This window comes from Varanus komodoensis, unplaced genomic scaffold (assembly GCF_004798865.1).
Source record: "Varanus komodoensis strain SLA01 unplaced genomic scaffold, ASM479886v1 scaffold3, whole genome shotgun sequence".
NCBI lineage: Eukaryota > Metazoa > Chordata > Lepidosauria > Squamata > Varanidae > Varanus > Varanus komodoensis.
The window spans coordinates 21945855-21971490 of record NW_025335761.1 but is presented as its reverse complement, the minus strand read 5'-3'; the positions used below and the strand labels follow the sequence as shown (position 1 = coordinate 21971490).

General features: G+C 44.8%; 1 protein-coding gene across 2 annotated transcripts; it reads left to right on the top strand.

Annotated features, from left to right (window-relative positions):
- The first annotated feature begins 550 nt into the window (after positions 1-550).
- Positions 551-25636, top strand: PAK6 (p21 (RAC1) activated kinase 6). Of its 2 annotated transcripts, XM_044436490.1 has the most exons (8): positions 551-754; positions 6386-7015; positions 15016-15501; positions 16506-16639; positions 19220-19346; positions 20017-20142; positions 21573-21707; positions 25469-25636. In XM_044436490.1, the coding sequence occupies exons 1-8, from the start codon at positions 551-553 to the stop codon at positions 25634-25636; spliced, it is 2010 nt and encodes a 669-aa protein (XP_044292425.1). The 2 variants fall into 2 exon arrangements, with proteins under 2 accessions (XP_044292425.1, XP_044292427.1); XM_044436492.1 differs by lacking the exon at positions 21573-21707.

Sequence of the window (25636 nt, the reverse complement as noted above, 5' to 3'; positions counted from 1 at the left end):
TGTTGGCAGCACTGGCCTAGTGTGCCAAAGGGCTCACCCTGAAAGGCAGCATGACAAAGCATCAAGAGTAGAGGATTGGGCCTGGATAGACCTGAGTTCTAGTCCCTGCATGGCCATGAAGCTCACTGGGTGACTTTAGACTAGTCACTGACTGACTCTCAGCTTAACCTGTTTCACAGGGAAGCTGTGCATATAAAATAGGGAAGGGGAGGAGGAGGGCTATATAACCTGCTTGGGTTCCTTGAAAGAGGAAAACTGGTGGGATAGAAATATAAACATCATCGCAAGGCAACTTCTGTTGCTACTACTGTAAAGCTGTTGCTCTCATAAATATACTTTCCTTGATCATAGCCTATATCTGAGTACATAGCCTTGCTGGATTGTGATGTTCTGCTCGTTTTCAAACTAGCCACCTGGCTTTCTGGTGGGTTTGGGGATGTGAATCGCAGACTGGGACCACTAGTTGATACATGTGACTTGTTGCTTGCAGAGCGAACTGGATAATAGTCCAAACAAATCGAATGCATTTGATCTTTCCCATCCAGGCACGATGTTTCGCAAGAAAAAGAAGAAACGCCCTGAGATCTCTGCTCCACAGAACTTTGAGCACCGTGTCCATACTTCATTTGACCCAAAGGAGGGGAAATTTATTGGCCTGCCTCCTCAATGGCAGAACATCCTGGACACCCTAAAACGGCCCAAACCAGTTGTAGACCCTTCGAGGATCACTCGGGTTCAGCTTCAGCCTATGAAGGTAAGAAAGAAATAGGAACACTACTCAGAACCCTTCCTGATCAAGCAGCACTTACGTGAGATCATTGTTCTGATACATTACCATTTGTTAATATTCTGTCCGTGATGAACGTGTACACAAGTGGAGAGCTATGGAGTCCTGGAAAACACTGTTGGAATGTGCTATCAAAATCTTCATCTTCATCACAAGGCATGGAGGAACTTCTGGGAAAGCATTTCCAGTGGCAATAGTTAGTCTGTTACTGCAAGCCATCCAAAAAGAAAGGCGGGGGGGGGGGGAGAACTAAAATAAAAGAGAGTCTCTTGTGATACCTTAAAAGCTAATGAGCTTATAATAGTCTAAGTGTTTGTGGACTCAGGCAAGAGTAGGTAGAAGGAAGCACTCCAGATCTTTTGGGCTTCCCAGAAGCCTCTGCCAGCATGGCCAATAGTTGGGGATGATGGGAGTTGATCCAAAATAGCTGATGCTCCACTTTCTGTCCACCTGTGGGCTACAATCTGCTTCACCCAGTACAAAAGATGTATTTCACTTTCATTATTGATTTTTCTGCATGTTATACAACCTCCAGTAGTGGATCTTGATGACAAGACAAAAAGGAACTTAAATAGGCCTCAAGCAAGTTTGATCTGCTGTGTACACAAATAATTTTCCCCACTGATATATTTGGGGGGTGGTGGTGGGGGAAGACAGGCAGTTCTAGAATTATACTGCTGCACTTGAAAAGAACAGTGATTAGGGTGTTTCCGGATGGCCGCTTCCTTCAGTGATAGCAGCATTAGATGCAGAAGAGATGTGTGGCAGAGGAGGATTGCCTGGAGGAAGAGATGCTGCTTAGCTAGGGACTTGGCACTACTGTCATAGTGTATGTTGCACCTAGACTAATTTTATTTCTTTATAAAAGCTGCTTTTTGGCCTGAGTAAAGGCTGCCAAAGTATTACACAATTAAAAAAGTAAAAACAAAGCCTAAGTAACAACAAAGAAAACCAAAATCGCAACATCAAATGGAACTGAGTTAAAACCTTCAATCATATGTTAGAACCCACACAGACTCATAATAAAAAAGTTTTCACTGCCTGCCTAAACACCACCAAGGACAGGACTGCTCTTGCCTCCTTTCTAGGGGAATTCCATAGCCAGTCTGTCCCACCAGGTGAACTTCTTGAACTAGCAGGCATCCATACCGCCTACTAGTCAGCATGGACTAGAAGTATTACAGTGCCCATCTGGGCTGGGTTGCAGGCAGTGGTGAACTTTGAAGTGTAGGTACTCATCACTGCAGTTACCATAGAGAGTCCAAAAATTCAGGCTGCTGTGTTGATCAGTGCCAAGAGAGCAGTCTTTGCACTCTTTTTTCCAGCAGGAGTTACTCTTTTGTAAAGTTACTGGGTTGGAATTTCTCATTCAAGTTCAAGCCCATAGTTTGTGGTTAAGAGGGGGGAGGGAATCCTGAGCAGAGTGAGGTAGCAACGCTGCTTTTTTTTTTTTTTTAAAGCAGCACCAGCCTTGCATCCCTGTGAGACCTGGCTTCAACACACCGTTGGTTTCTTGCAGGTGTCAAACATACTGGTTCAGCCATCTAGAAGTGCCCTTGGATTGCCTTCTCCCCAAAGCCTTGGAGAGCTTCCACTTGTAACACACTCAAGGAATATATTTGGAGAGAAGGCTTAGGGGCTTTGTATGTTTGTAGTTTAGGGGCTACAGGACAAGCTGTGTGGCACTCGTAGTTTAGGGGCTACAGGACAAGCTGTGTGGCACTCGTAGTTTAGGGGCTACAGGACAAGCTGTGTGGCACTCGCAGCATTTCTTCCTACATGCCTGTCACTGCCTGCCCTAAAGCACCTTCTGCCTGAGCTGGCTGCTTCCTTAATGCCTAACAGGAGGCCAGGCCTGCAGCTGAATTCCTCACAGAGAGGCCCTCAGGGCTGAGTTCAGCACAGCTTCCACCAATTCGAATTCTGCCAAATATTTGGAAGGGGCCCCTTTTGAGTGGGGGGGGGGTGTCCTAGGCAGACAAGCTGAATCAGAGGCTTGTTGAACCCCTGCAAGATACCAGATGTACCCGATGGGCTGTGTTTAGCTCAGAGGGTCACAGGTGGGGGTGAGCTGAGGCCAAGCAGAAGGGCTGTGATATCTAGTGATGACTTGCAGGGGCAGAAGAGCCCTCACAGGTGAGATGCTGCACTGAGAGCTCTCATGTCACCAGGCGGCCTCCTCATATCCCATGCTTTGCAGTGGGGGCAGCTCACATGCTTAGCTGCAAGCCTCTGAGCAATGAGGCTTTGTGCTCTGCAGCATGAAGGTGCCACACTGTCCCCTTCTTTTGGAGGTAAGATGAGCTGAGTGCTGCTTCCTTCTTGAATAAGCAAGCTCTGTAACCACCCATGTACTTTTACTTTCATCTGGACTGGAGAATGGACTCTCTAGTCCCCTACAAGGGCACAATCCTGTGGCCTCTGGACTTCATCTGGGAGACCCCAGGAGCTTTTGGAGGACAGGCAGCAAATCTCAGTGCATGGACTATGGAGGCTGGGACTCCACCCTGCCCTGTTGGAAAAAAACTGGCTTGCCACCATATATAGGGAGTGTGGAACTAGATGGACCTGATCCAACATGGCTTTTCTGATGTTCTTACCTGCTCTGGCTGCACTTTCTCCATCACCACTGGGCTTCTAGAAGGGAAAAGAGGACATGCTGAGGGGTGGAAAAGGAAGGAAACTGAATTCCTGAAGTCACAGACACTCAGGCCAACCTACCTCACAGGGTTGTTGTTGTGGGGATAAGATGGAGGAGGAGAATGATGTGAGCTACTTGAGCCCTTTGTAGGAAAAAGGCAGGATATAAATCGAAAAATAAATAAATAAATTCCCTGAGTGGCACTGATTCCAGTCAGCACCTTGCTTCCTTCTCTTCTCTCCTTGGCAATGCATCTAGACAGCCAGAAATGCCCATCTAGATCAAACGCAGTGTGCTAGGCATAGCAGTGCCTTGTGCCTTGCCCTGAATGATTGTAAGCCCCCGAGTTCAGAGCCTTGCCAGTATTTGATGCAGGGGCTGTGGCACCCTAAATAGCTTTCAGCATGACGGCTAGCACAGGGGTGACACAAACCCTCTGAGTGGCAAAAGCTTATTCCACTGTCCTCAGGCTCCTAACTCAGGGTTTGATTAAATTATTAATGTCTGAAGAATAGGAGAAACAAATACCTGACTGAAAAATTATGTCTAAATAACCTTGCATTGGTACAACACCAAAGTCAGTCCAGCACTTACAAAAAGTATGCAGCTTAAAGCACAGCACATGCAGGAGTGCCTGGGAATCTTTTGGAGGCTAAAGCAAGCAAGCAAACAGCAGTCCTCAGGGAAGTCCAGAGCAGCTGCAGGAAGAGCTATATCCAACAGGGCAGAAAGCAAGCGTCCAATCAGACAAGATTCTGGGGCTTTTCAGGATGGCCACACTTAGTAATGTTAGGAGTGTTTTGCTGGACGAGTCCCATCATCCTCAGCCAACATGGCCTTAGGTATGTAAAATTGAGGCGATGCCCTTCTTTCCTGTCTACCAGAAGCTCCTTGAGTGTATTAAGATAAAGCTGAGGTGTAATGAATCATTCACTATGACTGTTGGGAAAGACGGAATCTGGCAGATAGAAGGTTCCTTAAAGGGTTCCAGGCTTTTTTTCCCCCAGATGGGCCCATGCATACATGGCATTAGCAATATGGTGGCCAGTGAAAACTCCCCACATGGGAAAACAGTGTTATAAACCCCTCCCACCCTGCTGCCATCAGATACTTATGCCATTTCCGCCATGCAACTGTAGGTCATTCAGTGGGACTGGGATTAACCAAGTGGAAAAGTACTCAGTACCTCCAGTGTGCCACGTGGGATTGTGCATCATGCCCCTGAGCTCAAAGCAGCAGCATCCCTCATGCTGCTCCTAAAATGCACAGCCAGATTTTCCTGCAGAGCACATAGACGGGTTTGAATCTGGCTTGGTACTCGGTCAGACTGACACTCCCTTTCCTGAGTTGCATCCTCACATGACACTAGTTGGGATCCCTATTTGTTTTCAGTGCTGCAGTTAATTCACCTTGTCTTTTGCGAGAGTGTGCAGTTGTTAGCAAACAGAATAAATTCTCTCATTCCAGGGACAGCTATTTCCCTACCACCAGCATCATGTGGATTGGGAATGTTGCCAGGGAAAGGCAGGGCATGCATTTCTTCCCTGTGGAGAAAGAGATGATGTTAGTTAATAGATTCTCAAGCTTCTCACTTCCTAAGTAAATGAGTTGGCTAAACTGCAAGGCAGGCAAGGCATTGTAGAGGTAGGAGACCAGGATCAAGAAATGTGAATATTGAATTCCAGAATCAACATTATTTCTACATGGTCAAAGTACGCATTGGCTCAGAATGGGGCCAATTTCCTACTGTGGCTGAGTTTGTCTGATGAGTTAACATGTTAGAACGTAAAGCTATCATTATCATAGACTTAGTACTGCAGATTATTTTCCTCTCGGCATTTCAATGTATCACTCAGTAAGGGGTAGCAGACGGATTGAAAAAGACTGGATTGTGTCAGATAGTTGGTTCAGCATGTGAGCATTTAATATGGGCTACAACCCAAGGTCTTCCTTTCTTATATTGTCTGTACAGATTTTTAAAAAGCCTCATATGTGGTTGTATGAATTGGAACTCAGAAAGTGTTTGTAAAAGAACTGGAAATTAAAGAGAATGGTGGAGAGCACAAGGCAGCATGATGTACATCTGTGGCATTTGGGTTTATCAGGACAAAGATTTCACAGCACTTGACCGTCCTGCTGTTTGCAGGTAGTCCCTAATTCAAGTTAAGCTAAACTTCACTAACCTGATATTTTTCAGATGTTTTGGACTCAAAGTCCCATCAGGCCCAGGCAGCAAGGTTAGTGATCCAAAATGTGAGGGCAGTAGGTTGGGGAAGGCTGAGTACAGGAAGTGTAGACAAAATATGATTCTTCCCTAAATTCCTAATCCCTGAGACATGGGGCCAATACCGGAAGTGTAAAACAAAATATGATTCGTAAACCCTATGAGACATGGGGCCAATTCACATATGTATGTGCAGGCCCATGGTCCAGTCTATCTAGAGCAGACTTTCCCTTCAGATATGTTGATCTGCCTGAAAAAGAGGCTTATCTGGAGTGACCCTCAGTCTGTGGAATGCCACTCTCAGCAGCTTTATTGTATACATTTTCTCTCCTAGCAGGCATTTAGGCTTTAATGTATAGCCATTAATACCAGTTTTACAGCTGGCTTTTTAATGTTTTTTTTAGTCTGTTCATATTTTAATATTTTTCTCAACTGTATTATTCTTTTAGTTGTTATCCTATTGATGTTTTGAGGTTTAGACTTATAAACTGCCCTGTGGAGGCATGTACATTAAACAAATAATTCAACAACAGTAGTTCTGATTTATACAGGTGGAGTCCCATCATCCCAAGCCAGCATGGCCAGGTTGGCTGGGGATTATGGCACTTGCAGTTCAACACCTCTGGAAGGTGCTGGGTTGGGGAAGGCTGATCTAGGCTATGCCCATTTTAATGCACATCTGAACAAATGGCTGTTAGCACACTAACTTGGTTTTGTTCAAATTCTGTGGCAGACGGTTGTGAGAGCCAGCACCTTTGAAGTGGAGGGGTATATCTCCGGTATACTCAATGACATCCAGAAGCTCTCCCTCATCAGCTCTAACACCCTGCGGGGGAAAAGCCCCACCAGCAGGAGAAGAGCCCAGTCACTGGGGCTTCTGGGAGAAGATGGACCTGCTGACCTGTACCCACACTGCACTGAGCCGGACTGGGCAGACAAATACGGGAACTACCTCAACTGCAACGGTGGGAACAATTCATCTAGAAGGCAAACCCTATGGCCGGATTATAAACCCATGTTGGAGGGCCAGGCCCACAGCAATGGCCTTGTAATGAAAGCCCAGTCCCTGGGCCCTTCGGAATTCCAGGGTGCAAACAGCCGTTTCACCCCCATCTCCTCAGGTTCTCAGCACCAGCAATACATCCCCATTCCTGGGGTAAACAGAGAGAGTGCTGGAAGGAGAAGGAGCTCCGAAGAGCGCTATCCTCAGCCTTGCCAGGGAAGCCAAGTGAACTCAAGACCTCCCGGGGAAGGCAGTCCTGGCTCCAAATCGAGGGAAAACAGCTTGAAGCGGAGGCTGTTGCGAAGTGTGTTTCCTCTGGCTGGTGCCTCCAACAAGACAGGGAACAACCAACAGGTAAAGGTAGGTTTACTTGTTGCCTTACAGCCAAGTATGTTGGCGCCTTTCCAGCTTCAGGGTTTGCTTCCAAGTTCAGTAAGGTTCAGAAAGGAGAGTTTCCAACAAATTAAGGCACTTTTATTTGCATTGTGAATATGAAGCAGGTATTGCCATAGAAGTGTACTGTTGTCAAAGCGGCAGCACAAATTTGAGGTCCAGCTGGCATATCCTTGGCTGTGCCCTTTCTTTGTATATTCCATTTCATCACCAGTAAGATAACTGTAAAGAGACCCTAAGCAAAGAAAACTATGGCTGCAGTAATCTGTTTGTCAATTTCATTGCCTCTGAACTCATAGATTTTGTTTAAAAACAGGTTACTAACCCTCATGCTTATGCAGAAATGCAGTGAAAGTGCCTTTCAAGTTTGAAAGGCCAGAAGTTTTGGATTTTTTTTCCTTGTGAGGAGAAAAGCATAACTGAAATAGCATTTTGACTAGAAAAATAGCCACATGGAAAAGGGTTAATGCAGCTCCTTCTTCCATCCTAGTGTCCAGGTATCCTACTTTATGGGTGATAGCCCTTTATTTCAGGGAGTTGTCAGAAGACACTCCTCTGTTCCAAAGCTGTCCATGTCTGGTTTAAAGCAAAGAACCAGAAAGAAGGAGAAGAAAAGGGCCTTGAAGTTACCCATTAGCACCTGAATAATACAAGCTGCCCATGACAATGCAGGTGTAATCTACAACTTCTGGTGTTTCCCACATTTCCCATTCAGCATAGCCAGAATACTTAGGCTGGTTGATGGAATGCTGTGTAGACCGTTTTTCTGTCTCAATATGAACTGGATTGCACCTCTAGTCAATCCTCTCCACCATGTATCATATTTTCTACTGAAATTATAGTTAGTATTTCTAAATTCTCACACATATCTGTATTTGCATGTACAAACATTATGCAAATGTCACCATCTTTTTTGGTGAAGGAAGCATAAGGGGTCACTCTACCACACCTCTGCTCCTCCATGCAAAGCTGCTGCCTCCCATGATGTCTTGTGGTTAAAAAAAAGAGCATGTTAGGGGAAGATACGCACAGCTGTGCTCAATACCAGGTTTAGCTCTCATACACCTCCTTGGCTTTCCTGATACCTCCACTCAGCATAGACTCTGTGCCATGCATTTCTCCTTGGACCAAAACTGCTTTTAAGAGATGAAATGCCTTTGTTCAAGTTCTAGTTCCATCTCTTCTGATTAAATCACCCTGTGTCCAACTTTTGAGTGCTTGATTTACAAATATTTCTAATAATACCCTCTCTTTTTTGTTAATGATGCCAAAGCAAATGGAGTACAAGATCCCTCACTGGCTATGTGGAGGATTAGTGAAGATATTGATTGCATGGTTACAGGGCTTAGGATCAAAGTACACACAGTTAAATGTGTTCTTGCATTTAACACGATCAGACTTTTAAAATAGGGCAATCCACCTTTTCATACCTCAGGCGCTACATTAGGACTTTGACACGGAACCTGGGGCTGCACAATGAATTACATTTCCATATCATAAATTAAGTGTTCACAATATATTTGCTTAATTTAATATGCACAATTAATATATTCAATGAACCATTAAACAAGAGAGAATTAATCTTAAGATGATTTTAGGACTAACCAAATGAAGAACGCCTTGCAGCTCCTTCTCCGACCACAGCCCAAGTACAGCAACTGCCCCTCTCCCACCCAGAAGCCCTCCCATGTGACCCCCTGGCCCCTCCTTCCTTCTTGGAATAGGCACACTGAGTCTCTTGCACTTGGGCAGGTGAACACTCCTCAGTATGCCTGCCTGCTCCTGCTGACAAGCACAAAGGGCACTTGTCAGCCGGAGCAAGCTCTCACGAGGTCGCCTGCCCAACCCACTCTCTTCCTGAGCCTCAGGAAGAGAGCAGGACGGGGGCCTTGGGAGACCTTGTGCCATTGCTGGGATCCGGACTGCAGGGGAATGGGAGCTCCAAGCAGAACAAGGCCTCGCAGGCCGTATATTGGATGACCCCATTTTGATAGAAGGAAATAGACTTGCTAGGGGAAGTTGGTCAGGACTGGGCCTAGGGCAGGCGAGGAGGGAGCATTTAAGCCCCTTTGTACCCCTGCAGTGTTCCCAGTGAAAAAGCACTCCCTGAAGAAAGTATTTGCTTTGGGAGGAAAGGTCCCTGTGGTGGCAATGGATTCAGGGGTACAGCCTCTTTCAGGCCAAGGACCAAACTCCACCTCAGAGATGCTCCATTCCAGCAGTGGGTGCTGGTACACTTTATGCTGCAGTTCCTCACTTAGCAATCTCAATAGAAGTAGAGCAGTCCATACCTCTGTAAGAAATTATCAGTCTTCATGATGTTACTGCCAGAGATTATATCATAGGAAAGGCATGTCAACATTTTGGGATGGGAAGGCAAACTCTACAAAAGCCAGAAATCACCACACAACTGGTAATGTGAGGAAAAAAGGTGTGTCTGTTTAGAAAATTCCGGAATGCCAGACAGGGCCTGTTGGTCTGAAGTTCTACAGCCCTGGAACAGAAGGTTTTCTCCTGGGCCAAACATTCTTCCTCAAATTCTGAGCTATTAATGTTTTACTGTTTTACTGCTGTAAACCACCCAGAGAGCTTCAGCTATGTTAATGACACTGAAATTAATGAAAATGATAATTATTGATTATTAAAGGCCATTGTGGCTCAGCTTTTATCTGGCATGCATCTGAAATTTCTGTCAGATCAAGAAATATTTGAGCTTTGCTATTGTTAATGCAAACCACAGTTATAATCTAAAATTTCACTAAGCACAGAGATGCATCAAAAGCTTTATTATGATGTTAGGACATGTAGGGTTAGATAGAGGGAAATAAGCTAGTTGGTAGTTGCTAAAAAAGGAGTTCTGAAGTTCAGCTGAGGTGAACTCAGTTTATTTCCCAATATGGGTCAGCTCAGAAATATGTTGAGCGGTTTTGCAGTGTTTTAGGAAGCACCTTGACTTATCTAATATGCACTTCCAGGTAGCTACCATCTAGTGACACTCACCATGTAGTTACCCTTGCCAGAATAATGTGGGGCTCCATCGGGCATGAATTGGTGCTTCCAGGAGGACAATGAATCTGATGGGTGTATGAGCAGTGTAAAATCCATTCTCTCATTTCGCAGACTGTCGGGTGCCTTTAATTCTATCAAATGCTCATTGAAAACATTTGATTTTGTGCAAATGCATTCTTAGATGTTTGTGCAAATTTGCAGAAAAGTGCAAATCCCTCCAACAAACACAAATCCCCCCAAAACTTATTCTCACACTTTTCTTTATAGGAAAAATGAACATTTAAAAAAACTATGTTTTTCTATGACTGTGTGTGCATAAAATATAATTAACTGGCCTACAAGTCCAGAGAATTTACTGAATTCATTTGAGTCCTTTGTAGATTTTTCTGAGATCCTTAGCAAATCTTTATCTGCAATTATGATAACGCTTTTGCCTCAGGTTGCCATCATTATGGGATTGGGGACTTCTTGTACATAGGTCATCAAATGGCCAGACAAGATCATATGGGCACAATCACATCTATAAACCAGTTCACATGAATTGAAATAGACAGTTTGGAGATCTGTTACTTCATATTCTGGACTTAGCCAGGATCAAGGTTCTGCTTTACTAGCCTGCCACTTTTAAAAATTTGTGTCTGGACATGCACCTGGTGTTTTGCTGTGTTGTGTCATAGTGTCACACTATGTGCCAGTGAAATCTGGTTTGTTGCTGTCGTCTCTGTGAGTGGCATAACTTCTACTGAACATGTTGATATCAATACAGTCTTGTTTAATTGTGAAAGAAGCTGCTGGCCTTTCAATTTTTCATTCTGATTCTGTGTTGTACCTCTTGGGATCCCCTATTAAAATACAAAGTGACCTTTAATGCAGCAGATTCCTCAGAAAACTTGTAAGAGTCCTGCAGTTCCAGTTGGTTGATGTTCATGGCTAACCATGTTTCTTCTGGGTCAGCTGAGTAAAGGACACCCACTGGGATGTGTGTGGAGCCCTGGCTGACTGAGGACACATTCATAAATGGAAGAGCATGACATCCTGGGGGAGCACAAGAAGAGCAGAGCAGGAAAGGCTGCAGCACCTATCAGTTGGACCTAGATTACCATGTTGTTGCGGTTTCCACCAAAGGGCATCTCCAAAGCACTGCTGGACTGTGCTGGTAACTCATTCTGTGTCTGCCCTTGCAGTAAAACAAAATGACAGCACAGATCATGAATCAAGTGACTTCAGGAAAGGAATGCTGATCTATATCAACTGATTACTTGGCCTTCTTTTCTATGCAAAGTACAATACCTTGAAGAAGAAGAAAGGGGAAAGCAGCCATATACTTGAGAAGGAGAAGAGGTGCAGCTATAGATAAAGTGTCTGGGGAATGAGGACACCCTGTGCAGACCATCTGAGTCTATCTGTATCTGTTGGCGCTTTTTTCTTTTTTTTTTTAGAACGCTTAGTGCATATGGAATGTGTTGGATCTGTGGCCTATTAGGGAGGGTCCTTTCTGAGATGCTCTAGCTTATATAAAGCCAGTATATAAAACAAAGCTGAAGCTTTAGAAACACCTTTTCACCAGGAACATGTCTGAGCTGGAAAAGGAAGGGTGGTGAAAGGAGATGAGGAAGTAAATGCCAACATGTGGTGACTTGTAATTTTGAGGATGTGTGTCCCAGCCACAGTGTGTTATGCAATAAATTTTTAATCCCAGGTGTATATGCCCACAGGGGTCAATAGGGGAAAAAGAAAAAAGTAATTAATTAAGATAATTCATTATGGATAGACTGAGTGGAACAGGAAAACAGAAAATGTTTCCTTTTCTTCGTTTTATTGGCTTTTCAAGCACACAGTTCCTTTTTTTTTACAGCTCTTTAATAGGGAGCAGCACACATGTTTAAACTGAGTAAAGGAGATGTGCAGCACACTCTTGGCCACAGTAACTATGTTTTCCCCGATCGGTTACCCATGTAGACTATTCTTTCCAAATTTGGTGACCCAAGGATTTACTTGAGCTGCAACTGCTGCAGGGCATGCAAAGAGATGCTGGAGCAGTGCAGTGTAGCAGGGGGCTGATATTCCACCGGGGAGATCTTGGTTTGAAAACACATTTTCTGGTCAGGTACACCCTCTCAACCTGATCCACTTTTCAGGCTTGTTCTGATGAGCTAAATGGGGTACCTCACACCCACGTATACCACCCTGATATGAGTCACAGTGAGATACAAATATGAATAAGTACTACCATCCTCATCATCATCCATCTGATGCTACTTATATAAGCTCTAGGTATTTTAAGCCATGCTGTCATAAACTGTTTTTTTTTTCTTTTAGAGATGCATCATCTATTTTAAAAAGATCAACTATTTTTCTTCTGCTATGTCAGGCTTTTTGTCCCGTCAGTTGCTTTGTGTCCCCTAGATCTGCTCAACCATGGTGCAGCAGGAGGGTCTTATGTTCTTCAGAGAAGATTCATGGTTGCTTTTGAAATATATCTAAATAAGTGTGATACTAGCATTGAGTCTGTACTATGAAAATCCACAGTGCCAGCTGATGCTAGGATCACTTACATTTACTGAAACTTTCTGGGCATTTTTCCCGAGGCAAAAGTGGTATAATTGCCAAAGTTTCAATTTGGAAAATTACATTTTCTCTTCCTTAAATCTTTCACGGCAGCTTCAAATGGATTCTTAACATAACTTGTTCTCATCCCCTTCCCTTAGAGCAATACTGTGCCATTTCAAGAACTTCCTCCTCCCCATTTTAGAAAAAGAAAAGCCACTTTATCTTCCCAGCCACCCCACCAGAACACAAGGCTATCCTCATGGTAGCAACCAATTATATGTATTGTAATTTAATTACTGGTGTTGGATAAGGGTTGAACCAAGGCATAGGGGTGGAGGGAATCACCCTGTCCTGTTGCTCTCCAAAATGACCAGGTTCAGCCATAACTGTTCCCTTGAGCCTTCTTTTAGTACATGGAAAGGTTATTAATGCATGGCAGAACATTCTAATGACCCATTCTTAAATCAAGTGTGCATTTGTAGCCAATATGGTTTCAGGTTCTCATACAGGAAATGTAAAGCCAACAACCCAAAAACAAACCAACAATGCCACCTATGTTTGTCTTCCTGTGTTTTACAAGCTTGCTTGCTTTATTTATTTATTTAAAGCTTTTCTATACCATCCCATCACAGACATCTCGGGACAGTATACGACAAATTAATACAATAAATAAGAATAGAAATAAGAGTAACAGTTGCACAGCATCCAATGTTAAAATATAAAATCACTAAATAAAACAGGTTAGCAATCAAAATACTGGGAGCATAAAAACAAGCTTGATCTTGTTTACCCTGAAAGAGCTGTGTGCATCAGGTTGTGCTCATTTCTATTTTAGAGATGAAGGGAAAGAGAGGTCCCCACATCATGTCAGAAGAAGGATCCTAATTGAAATGGCACTGCTCCACACCAAATACAGTACTAGTTGGACTGCATGGATTTTTAGATCATGGAAAGCAAATGTTAGTTGCTGTTAGTCTAATACAGCCTTCCTGAACCTGGTGCTTCGATTTGTGTGGGACTGCAGCCACCATCTTCCCCAGCCAGCATGACCATAAGAACACAAGAAGAACCACACTGGCTCAGCACAAGTTCTGTCCAATGCAGCAGTCCGTTCGTGCAGAGGCCAACCAGCTGACCTTGGGAAACCCACAAGCCAGATACAAGTGCAACAGCACCCTTATGGCAGTGTTCACCAGCAACAGGTGTATATATGACCCCAGAGTAGCATATCACCAGCAGAACTAGTGGCAGGACTAGTAGCTTTCTCCTCTGTGAATTGGACCCATTTCCTTTTAAAGCCATCCAGAGAGTTTCAAAAAACCTTCAGGCAGGCAGTAATTATCTTCTACTGCTGACCCACAGCAACTGTTGTCTGCTAGCCATTGTGTACATGAAGAGCACACTGCCTCCGATACTGGTGGTAGAATCTAGTCAAGATGACTAATAGCCATTGATAGTGTTCTCCATGAGTTTGTTCAGTGTTCCACTTAAAGGCATCTTGTTTGATGACTGTAACCAAAACTTGTGAAAGTGAATTCCATAGTTCAACTCTGCACTCTCCAAAGTAGTCCTTCTGTTCTGTTCTATCTGTTCTGAATCTCTCATCAACCAGCTTTATGGGTTGTTCCCTTTGGGTTCTAGTATTATGAGAGAAGAGAAATGCCTTTATATTCCCTTTCTTTATACCACGCATAGCTTTTGCAGACCTCTGTCATGTCTCTCTTTACTCACCCTTTTTGTTAAGCTAAACAGCCCTAGATGTTGTAACCTTTTCTCACAGGTCCTTGATCATTTCAGTCGTCCTTTTCCACACAATGACATCAAAACGGCTATCATTCCCCAGCCAGCACAGCAATAACATAAAATGGCCTTGCTGCCCAGGATGGTGGGATTTGTAGTCCAGAGCAACAGGTGACACCTAGTCTAACAGTTGGGAGCACACTTTCCAATGCAACCCCCCAAATACTCCCAGTTAATCAAGCAACATATTTTTACACCATGCACTTTATTTATTTATACATACATACATACATGCACGCGCGTGTGCGCGCGCGCGCGCGCGCACACACACACACACACACACACACACACACACACACACACACATTTCTGTTCTGTCTGTTTAGTTGACCGCCTATAACTGTCAAGGCCTTCCTAAGTGGCCTTTTAATACACCTGCTTATAAAACAGGCTGCAGGCCCTTTCTTGGAAAAAGTACTCTTGCACAGGCAGGAAAGGCAAGAAAGCATTCTTCCTCCTACTTCAAAACAATAATTTTAGTCACATGTCAATGTAGATAGATTTCATTACTTAATTACTCAATTGAAATCAATTTGTTTAAGTGACTAAGGTTTCTTTCATTCAGTTTGGCAGCCAAATTCATCCTGCGCTTCTTCTCTTCTTCCTAGCCCAATCCTTTCTTCAAGCCACCACAGCACTGGGGCTCACCACACAGTCCTGTAGCCAAATCTCAGTCACTGCCCTCTGACCAGCCAGTGCCGGATTGCGCTAGGATTTCGGAAGCCAGCAACCCTCAGAAATCCCCGGCAGCAGAGCATGGCTCAGCTTTGCCCCAAGGCAGGCCTTCACCAGCCGGGTCTCCTCGGAACCGAAACACCCAGACCAGCTCCAGCAATCTTCACCTCCCCTTGGACTCCAAAGCACAGCCAGCCCATGAAGATCCAGTAGTTGTAACACATGAGCAGTTCAAGGCTGCACTGAGGATGGTGGTGGACCAAGGCGACCCCAGGACAATGCTGGAAAACTATGTTAAGATTGGGGAGGGCTCAACAGGAATTGTTTGCATCGCTCGCGAGAAGCATTCTGGACGGCAGGTGGCAGTGAAGATGATGGACCTACGGAAGCAGCAGCGTCGTGAGCTCCTTTTTAATGAGGTGACTAAAGCGAATGACATGACAGTTACACTCTTTGAGCATATGTGGATGAACAGGAACACTATGGGTTGAATCCCGACTCAGTTAGTCACAGGTTAGTCCTATTAAAATCAATGGGATGTCAGTAAGTCATGACTAACTCTTCCCATTGATTTCAGTGGGACATGCACTGCACAGCTGGACCAAAAGGGCTGCAGTCCCAAATCCATTTCCCAGAGCCCCAGATCCATCCCATACAGCCTTGAATGTCCATGGGTACTAACAGAAGTTTTGTTTCCTCTTTGTTCAGTTGTCTGCATGACAATTAATCTTGGGGTGGTGGAAATGGGTCAGTGAGTAAATTAATTCAAAAGTTTATTTTTAGCTAATCTGGATAAAAAAATCAACTGGCTGCTTCCACCTCCTGTGAAATGTAAACAAATCCTACCAATTATTGCTAAATATGCATATATAGATATACCTTAGCTAATGCAGATTAATGTCTTATGTACACAGGTCTTGAATCTTTAAGTATCTAGTAATGCCCCCGAGTGTGATTAAATTATGACATAATCCTGTGCATATTTAGATAGAAAAAAGCCCCATGCTGGCTTGGAAATGCTGGGAGTTGTAGAACTTTATCTGCCTAAACATGCGCAGGATTGTACCCTAAATCTGGATCAGATGTATGAAGACAGTCAAAGAAGAAAAGGGATACAGGGCAATTTACAAAAGAGGGTAGCTGCAATTGTTATGCTATCTTGAACATACAGGAGTGAAATGAAGGAAAAGGCCAGGTCACTGATCATATGGCCATTTGGAGCCTATTTTTGATAACATGTGATGGTTCCATTCAACACGTCTACACCTAACTACCCATCTGTCTATATTGGACAAGGATATAGTGACTACCAAGTTGCGAATGTGTCAGATCAGCCAATGAAGGCTTTATTATGAATTAATAATTAATACTAATTAATTATGAATGAATGATCAGTCATTTATCTTCCTGTGCTTTTCCTCAGGTTGTGATAATGAGAGACTACCAACATGACAATGTGGTAGAGATGTATAAAAGCTACCTTGTAGGTGATGAGCTCTGGGTGCTGATGGAATTTCTCCAGGGAGGAGCCCTCACGGATATTCTCTCCCAAATCAGGTAGGAAAAAGAACCCAGAAGAGGACACTAACCCCTTTCCTTAATCCCAAGGCAACAGACTCTTTTGGCATCTGTCTGATGTGTGATTATGGTGTTATATCTAGTAAAAGTCTCTGTCCTAAAGCAACCAATGGTTGGTGGACAGTCTGCAGCCTATAGACGTCACGTGGCCCTGAGCAGCGTTCTGCACTATCTGCCATACTATTTATGGCAGCCACTGGGCCTTTTTGTATGTTTGTTGTTGTGACCGGCTGTCAAGTCATCTCTAACTTATGGTGACCCTTTGAATAAGTGCCCCTCCAAAAAATGTCCCATTCTTTGCATGTAGCAGCTGCAAATCATGGCTTAATTAGCCCAATAATTTGCCATGGCAAGTGCTAACTGCATTTCACTGCCATGTTGAATATTCAAACTCCTATGGGTCAGCGGAAGGTTGCCGCATGATGGATGAACCTACACACTATAGGTTAATCATGGGTTACACAGCCTACAATTAACTACTATATGCATGTCTCTGAATACCAGAGCTGGGGGACAATGGTAGGAGAGAATTATTGCCTGCTTGAGGGTTTTCCTGCTTATCTGGCCGGCTTTAAATGGCTCCAGTGCATGGGAAAGAAGGCTGTTGGTGGTCACTATTCCATAGGCTATATGCTGCCTGCAGGAGGCCATGTGCACCACTTGCTTCTTCACCACACAGGAGGGGTCCAAGGACAGTAGAGGCAGTGCGAGGACCTCTGTGCCTCCCTCCTTCCTGACTGCCCTGCCCTGCCCCAAATAGGGACACCCACAGTTGTCTTCATAGCACAAATGGCCCTGGTAGAAATGTACTCGCACTTTCTGCTGGGCACTAAAAAGTTGTGGACGTTGTGCAAAAGTTGCAGGTTCAGCCACCTTTTGCATGATGTCAACAGTGGGGTGGACATACCTTGCTGGGCATTTGTTGGTTTCTGGGCCTCAGTAAAACCTCCAAAGAGGGCTCAGGTAAGGCAAAGAGAGCACAATTGTGCTGTGTAGCACAATTACTAACTATTCCCAAGATGAAGTGTTGTCAGGCTCATGCAATTTAATCTTTCAAAATCAAGTAGTGTCTCCTTGACTTCCAACAGGGACACAAAAATGCACCCAAGAGGGTTTTGGATGCAAATATGGGGCTACAAGAATACATGAGAGAAAAACTGGACACATGTGTTGTGTCCATCTTACCTGAATAAGAACAGGTTAAAGGAAAGGGCAAACCTTTTCATCCACCACTAGGCAAGATAGAAAAGCTTTATTTGTCATGGTTATAGAAATGGAAATATGAGCAGTGGGGAATTCAAAATATTGGCCTATATAGAGCAATGTAGGAACAGTTTAGCCAAGAATACTGTTTCTTACAATTGCCAGGATTTTTCGAATATTCCAGGGAACAGCCCCTGTGAATGTGTTGTAAAAACCCTTAAAGGCCAATATGGATTGTGGCATCAAATATGTCACGGGTCCTCAAACTACGGCCTGCGAGCTGGATACGGCCCGCCATGCCATTTATCCGGCCCGCCATAGAGGTTTTGGACTCGCTGCACATGCGCGCAGCAAGCCGGTGGCTTGCTCGTGGGGAGATTGTTTTCTTCTGTCTCTGTGCGCATGCCCCCACCTGGCCCCAGCCCGCACCCCCTGCCCACACTGCCTTGGTGGCCCACACCCATCGCCAGCACCTTTCAAATAGTCACCTCTTGAAAAAGTTTGAGGACCCCTGAAATATGTGATCGTTCCAGCTAAGAAAGCACTCCTATGGCCCCTAGAGTTTGTCATGGGGTGGGGGTGGCACAGGAAACAATGTATTCCCAGTCCGAGGTTGGAAACAGAGCTGTGACCCCGGGGCCGGGGGTCTGCATTCCAACCTCCAACCCTCCTGCCCCCACAGCCAGTGCAGAATGGATGGCACTGGCTACCTCTGCAAGGTCAGAAACCCAACATCGGGAGGTGGGGGTCGATGTGTTCCTGTGGGTGAAGAGGGGAGGAGACTGCCCAAGTCAGCCATATCCTGTGTCCCCTGTAGCCTCCTTCCCTCCCTGGCTGGATGGCCAATGCAGAACAGGAGGAGCAGGCAGAGGAGCCTGCCCCTGCTGTTCCTCACACCCTGTAAAGGGTGTCCAAAATCCTCAGTGCTTGGAGGCTTACTGGCACCCCAGCTGGGTCACATCCTGAGTGAGTGAGGTGCAATCCGATGCATGTATACCCGGAAAAAGAGCCAGGCTGGCTGGAGAATGCTGTTGCAGGATTTTCTTCTGACTCAACATGCATAGGATCACATCCAATATGTGTGTAGCCTTACAGAGCTGTTTTTTAAATCAAAGGCAAAAGAAAATGAGCCTTAAAGTTCAAACAAAAGCAGTCATTGATAGAGGCCATCTCCATGCCTTTGCCTGAGCATTTTCTGAAGCCAGTTATGGTAAGAGGCTACCAACACTCCATTATGTCTAATCGAATATGAAGCTGCCCTAAACATCACGCTGCCCTGTAAGTGCCAGGTGTACTGTGTCTGCACTGCGTGGGACAAAAATGCTCCGACTCACAATCCCTGCTGCTGTCTTTCAGACTGAACGAAGAGCAAATCGCTACTGTGTGTGAGTCAGTCCTGCAGGCACTTGCCTATCTGCATTCCCAAGGTGTGATTCACAGAGACATTAAGAGCGACTCCATTCTCCTGACCCTTGATGGAAGGGTAATTCTTTTCCTCTTGCTGTCTTTGTCTTCCGCACTTGCCACATTTCTCTTCTGACTCTCCTGCACTGCAGCCTGGTGGCACAGCAGGGTTTGCATGTGGAAAGTGCCAGATTTGCTCCTTGCTGCCACCAGGTGAAAACCTCGGGGCCAAATTAGGCCATTTACACAATTTGGAATCCCACAAATGGCTTTTAAAAAGTGAATCGCAGGTGCAAAGGCCCCTGGTTTGGATTCAAACCCTGGTAAGGAATGTAGGGATATTGAACCTTTTGTCCCTCTCCTCCTGTGATCTTGATCCAGGCTGGTTCCCTGCATTGATGCAGGGAAAAAAACCCTAACAACTCAAAGGTTTTTTTCCACAATGCAAATAGCAGGCATCCTTTCACATCTGGATCAGGCCACAGCAGGGGGTAAAGGGGAAAGCCCCCCAACCCACTTCTCACCAGCGTCTTGATTCAGTTTCAAACACCCCTCCCCTGCATACACTCATGCACAAATTTACTTAACGAATAAAAAAATGCATTCATTCTTTTGAAGCTTATAAAGTTGATGGTACCAGAAGGGAGTCTAAACATGCTTAAAATGATGGCTTTATTTGTCCTTTTTGTACTATTGCCCTGCCCTCCATTTAGGGTCGCTTGTGATTGTTCTTTTCTGCTTTTGCACAGGTGAAACTTTCTGACTTTGGCTTCTGTGCTCAAATCAGTAAGGATGTACCAAAGAGGAAGTCCTTAGTAGGGACCCCTTATTGGATGGCTCCAGAGGTTATTTCAAGGTCTCCATACACTACTGAGGTAACTCTGAGTCCTGGAAAGCAGAAGGATCCACAGGGTGTGTCTGTTTCAAGCTTGGAGCCTATGCCCTGCCTCCTGTAGGGGCTCCAAGAGAATGCATGGGCTGGATCGAGGTGTCCCACAAACAGGATTAGGGTGTCACAGTGGAGGTTCTGCACCCCTAGTTTAAGCACTATTGTGACCCTTTGCTAAACCTGTTCCTTGATCTGTAAGTTGCACTGTGTATCTCACACTGTGTATCCTGGGGTCTTTTGCTCTCAGCTGCATTAGTGTTTCTGAAATGTATAGCTCAGCACATGTGGAGCCCTGCTTGACTACAGCATGGCCGATGCTGGGAGTCCAGCATATCTGTAGGATTCCAGATTGCAGAAGGCTGGAGAACAGGATGTCAGAGATTGGATTGTGTGGCTTTCAACTCTTTTCCAGGGACCTGACAACCTTGGCCACTGAAGAGTTAGTATAATCAGTGACTTACTTCTGAGCAAACATGCATAGAATTGCGCTTACAGCTTTAAAAGACTAAAAATAGCAATGCTGCTAACCAGCATCTAGCCCATAAATCCAAGAAGAATGTCACAGGATAAAGTATGGAAATAGACCAGCTTTGCATTAATTTCTTACAATATACTGCAAGAGAAAAATATGCTGTTTTTACAGCATTTGATTAATTTGAGTGAGTTTTTGTGTGTAAGTGAAAGAGGAGGGCCATTGGCAGTCAGGAGAAGGAAAGTGGACAAACCCGAAGAATTTTACTACAACTCTGGGGGAGGGATTTGAGTTCAATCTGTGGTAGGCAACTTGTACCTCTCCAGATGTTTTGACCTAGAACTCTCGGAATCCTCACCCTTGGCTTTGCTGGTTAGGAGCTGTAGGCTAAAGCATCTGGAAGGCTGCAGGTTACCCACCCCTGCCTTAAGCCTTTCAGCTTCTTTGTTAAGGTCTTGAAGCCGACTCAGTATTTCAGTGCTATATGGTTTCTCTGAGGAGATGTCCCATGCTCCCCTATAGTTAATGGAACATCTTTCTACAGACCGCATGTACCAGGAATGGGGAACCTCTGCCCCACAGGCCTAATCCAGACTGTAAAAATTTCCTACCTAGCCTGTGGGGTCTCCTTAAATTCCTCCAAGGAGCTGAGCTTGGCCCCCAGTCCCTGACACCAACCCTCTTCCTCCTCCCTGAACTAGCTGAGGCTCCCAACTCAGATGGTGTTGGGAGGAACAGCTCCTTCTAGTTGGAGCCAGCTCCTCTTTCACGTGCTTCTTGCACCCCCTGATGGAGATGCTGAGAGCCACAACTTACTTCCTTTGTGCTGAGAGAGGCAGCTCCCTGCCTTGCTTAGCTTCAGAAAGGCATGATGTCAGTTGGCCGCCAGCATAAAATAGTTCCCTGCCTCTGATCTGCACTGATGCGCTATTCTGCTTCTGCAGGTAGATATCTGGTCTTTGGGAATCATGGTGATAGAAATGGTAGATGGAGAACCCCCTTATTTCAGCGACTCTCCTGTCCAAGCAATGAAGAGGCTCCGTGACAGCCCCCCTCCCAAAATAAAGAATTCTCATAAGGTCAGTATCTTTGTAAGGGTATGTCCTTTGTACAGCCATATACTTTGTAGTAATTGAAAAAAGGCTTTGAAGCAATTGAAAAGATTATGAATGTTTTATACAAGGGTGGGCATAACGTAGGTCTCCAGAAGTTTGAGTCTTCTACTCCCAGTGCCCTGCCAGCATGGCTGATGTCAGAAATGTTGGAAGCTGAAATCCAAAACGTCTTGAGAATTCATTTCTACCCATTCCTTCTTCACATGCAACACATTTATTTAGGAAAAACCATGGCAAATGTGAGGGTAGTTGCTTATGATGATCACACATGCAGTTATGGTCTTGGCTGTGCACTGCTGAAAAGCTGAGGGTGGCCATGTGTCCCCCCCGGCACGTCCCTTCAGTGGAGCCAGAATGCAGGGGGTCAGATGCGCGATGTTCCTGTGTTGCCATGCATGGATGTGTTTTCCCAGTGGGACATTTGTCATGCTAAAGCAGGTCCGAGGGCCAGCAGCTTCTCTTCTGCAGTCGAGTCACAGAACCCAACACAACTGGGATGCAGCTGTGTGGTGCCTTCCTCCTTTGTGTCTGTATATTCCACTCATTAATCAATTACACAAGGCTGGGAGAGAGCCAGTGTACCAATCTTGCAGACTGATGCTGCCATCTGGTGGTGAGCACGAGAAATGATTTCCACAAACATTTGATTTTAAGTGAAATCCCAAACCTGACAATTCCATGGATAAAACACTTACTGAATGGATTAGCTACAGTTTTGTCCAGAATATGCCCTTATATGCTATGTTGGTCAAGCACATAGTGGGATGACAGGTTCTGCAAAGTCACTGGAGCAGAAGTATTCCTTCTGAACCAACAGAAAGTATAGTATTATCTAGCACAAAGGATTATATCATATTTTGGTAAACTGCTCAAGAAACTCCTGCTATTGGCAGGGGAGTCTAGTGGCTTTGGCCAGCGGGGCTTTTTAACCATTGCAATTTTTATTGTGAACTCTATAGGAGCTATCCATGATGCTGTGTGGTGGTGAACCTATTTGGAAGTTGCAATTCAGCACCAAGGACAGCTCCTAAAAGGCTCAAACTAAAAGCTGCACTAACCATTGAGTAACGTAGAAATATATAAATGGAATGCATGAATGAATAAGAGGAACAAATATCAGCAGGATGCAGGTTTTCTCCACAAAATGATACAGGGGTGCAGTTCAGGCAGCTATAGCCTTGAGATTGTGGATAAGTTTATAAAGAACAGTGCTCAGTCCTTCCTTCCCAGCTGAATGTGGAGACAGTGCCTTTGTAACTGTAAAGGTGCAGTCCTGTGCAGACCTAGGCTGAAAAAAGCCATGCAAGTCCCAGCATGCCTCAGCCAGTCGTGCCAACTGGGACATGTAAGCCTTGGGAGTTGTAAGCCTTTTTTCTACCTAAACATGCATAGGATTGCAGCTTAAACAATTCTCTTCTGGTATATTGGCAAATACAGGTTCCTGTGGAAACTTAAAGGTAAACCCACTTACTGTGCCATACATTTTTGTGGCCTAGAGCCCATTGTAGAGGGACAACACTGACTCTTATCCACAAAAGTTGATGCCACAATACATGGGTTAGACTTTCAGGCAACACAGGATTCTTACTACTATTTTTAAGTGTTTTTAAAATTCCTTTGCTAAAAAGTTGTAATTATGCAGATAAGCTTTACCATGGGTATATAGGAAATAATCATTTACCAAGTGGCAGCCACCTCTTTCCTTCCCTCCTCGTATATATGCTGTGCACCAGCCATAATTCCATAATTCTCCTCCTCTTCTCACTCTTATCCTCACAACAGCTCTGTGAAGCAGGCTGGGCTGAGAGTATGCGGCTTTCACCCAGTTAGCTCCATGGCAGAGTGGGGACTAGAACCCAGATCTCTCAAGCCCCAGTCCCACATTATTATCCACTAACCACGCTGGCTATCAGTGTAGACACTCATTTATCAATTGCATTTGTATACCACCCCATAGCCCAAGGGCTCCCTGGCTAGCTCACATATCATACACACCACAACAATATAGCATAAAAATAATAAATATTACCAGCTAAAAACCACATAAAATCGTACTAATATAAAGTGCAAAAACAGAAGGATAAACAATAATATAAGCAACCATAAACCAGCAGCAAAACCCAAATAAAAACAAATTCTAAAAACAAATACTAAATTTAAAGGTCTTTACTAGACGATGAAAACAAAATAATGAAGGTACCAGTTGCACCTCTTTTGGAAGAGAATTTCAGAGAAGAGCTGCAACAACAGAGAAGGCCCTTTTCCAGCTAATTTCTCCCTTCACTTTATTTGGGGTGGGGAGTTCATGAAGGAGGGCCTCCATTGACAATCTGAGTGGACTGGTAAGGATATATGGAGACAGGTATTCCTTTAAATATCCTGGTCCCAAGCCATTTAAGACATTCTATGATATTGTAAGCACTTTGAGTTGGGCCTGGGCAGTACCAGGCAGCCAATGTGGTTGGTGGAGAGCTGATTTGATACATTCTCTGGAGCTGGTCCTTGTTCATAACTGCACAGCTCTGTTTTGAATTAGTTGAAGTCCCTGGACCATCTACAAAGGCAGCCCCACATAGAGCACATTACATTACAATCCAGGAAAGTTTACCAGCGCATAGATAGCTGTGGCAAGGCTCTGTTCACCAAGTGGTAATGTAGTTGGAAAATCAGGTTAAACTGATAGAAGTTGTTCCTGACCACCCAGGCCCCTGGTTCAGAACAGTCACTACCTCACCTGGATTGGATGAAAACAAGAGGTAGAGCTGAGTGTCATCAGCACATTGGTGACTCTGCAGCCCAAACCTCTGAATGACCCCTCCCAATGGTTTCATGTAGATGTTATATAGCATGGGGGACAGAATGGAGCCCCATGGGACTCCGTGACACAAGTGCCATGATGCAGAGCAGCAGTCCTTAGCTCCACCAACTGGAGATGGTCAGCCAGGTAGGAGTGGAGCCACCACAAAGCAGTGCCCCAAACTCCCAATCCAGTCAGCCTCTCCAGAAGGATACCATGGTCGATGGTATCGAAAGCTGCTGAGAGACCCAGGAGAATCAACAGGGTTGCACCCTCCCTGTTCGTGTCCCAGCAAAGGTCATCTCACAGGACGACCAAGCTAGTTTCTGTTCCAAATCCAAGCCATAAGCCCAATAGAAATCGATCCAAATAATCTGTTTCCTCCAAGAATGCTTGGAGTGCCTGGCCACAACTTGCTTGAGCACCTTGCCCAGGAAGAGAATATTGGCTATGGGTCAATAATAATTATGTTATTTACTTTCTGAACTGTGTCACCTGGGTGCAGAGCTTCAAGCCCATGGCCAAATCTTTCCCTTTGTGGGTCCCAGTCCAGCCCTCTAAGGTTCCCAGATGGCCCCAGCTCCTTTCTGCTGGCCACTGAGTTTTTGTGGTTTACTAGCTTCTGCATGTTTTCAATCTTTAAAAGCTTGAAAAGCTTAGCTACTTGAAATAAGAGCTTTCAGCTAAAATATATTGGTATTTCTGATGTTTTGGGCCCACCCTCACTCACTCACCCCCAAGAGCATCTGCAAAATGTAATTAGGTCCTCAAGCACCCTGCTATCTGTATCTACAATTATTCTGCCTTTGTAAGAGAGTGCCACAAATTACATCCAGAAATGACCATTTTCTAGATTTTCAATTTTATAAAAAAGCTTTCTAGGTTCAAACACCCCTCCTGTCCCCACTAACTGGTTCCTTTTTCACAGACCTCTCCAGTGTTGAGAGACTTCTTGGAACGGATGTTAACACGAGACCCTTTAGAGCGAGCAACAGCACAAGAACTCCTGGATCATCCCTTTTTACTTCAGACTGGACTTCCAGAGTGCCTGGTGCCCCTTATCCAGCGGTACAGGAAACGCACTTCCACCTGCTGA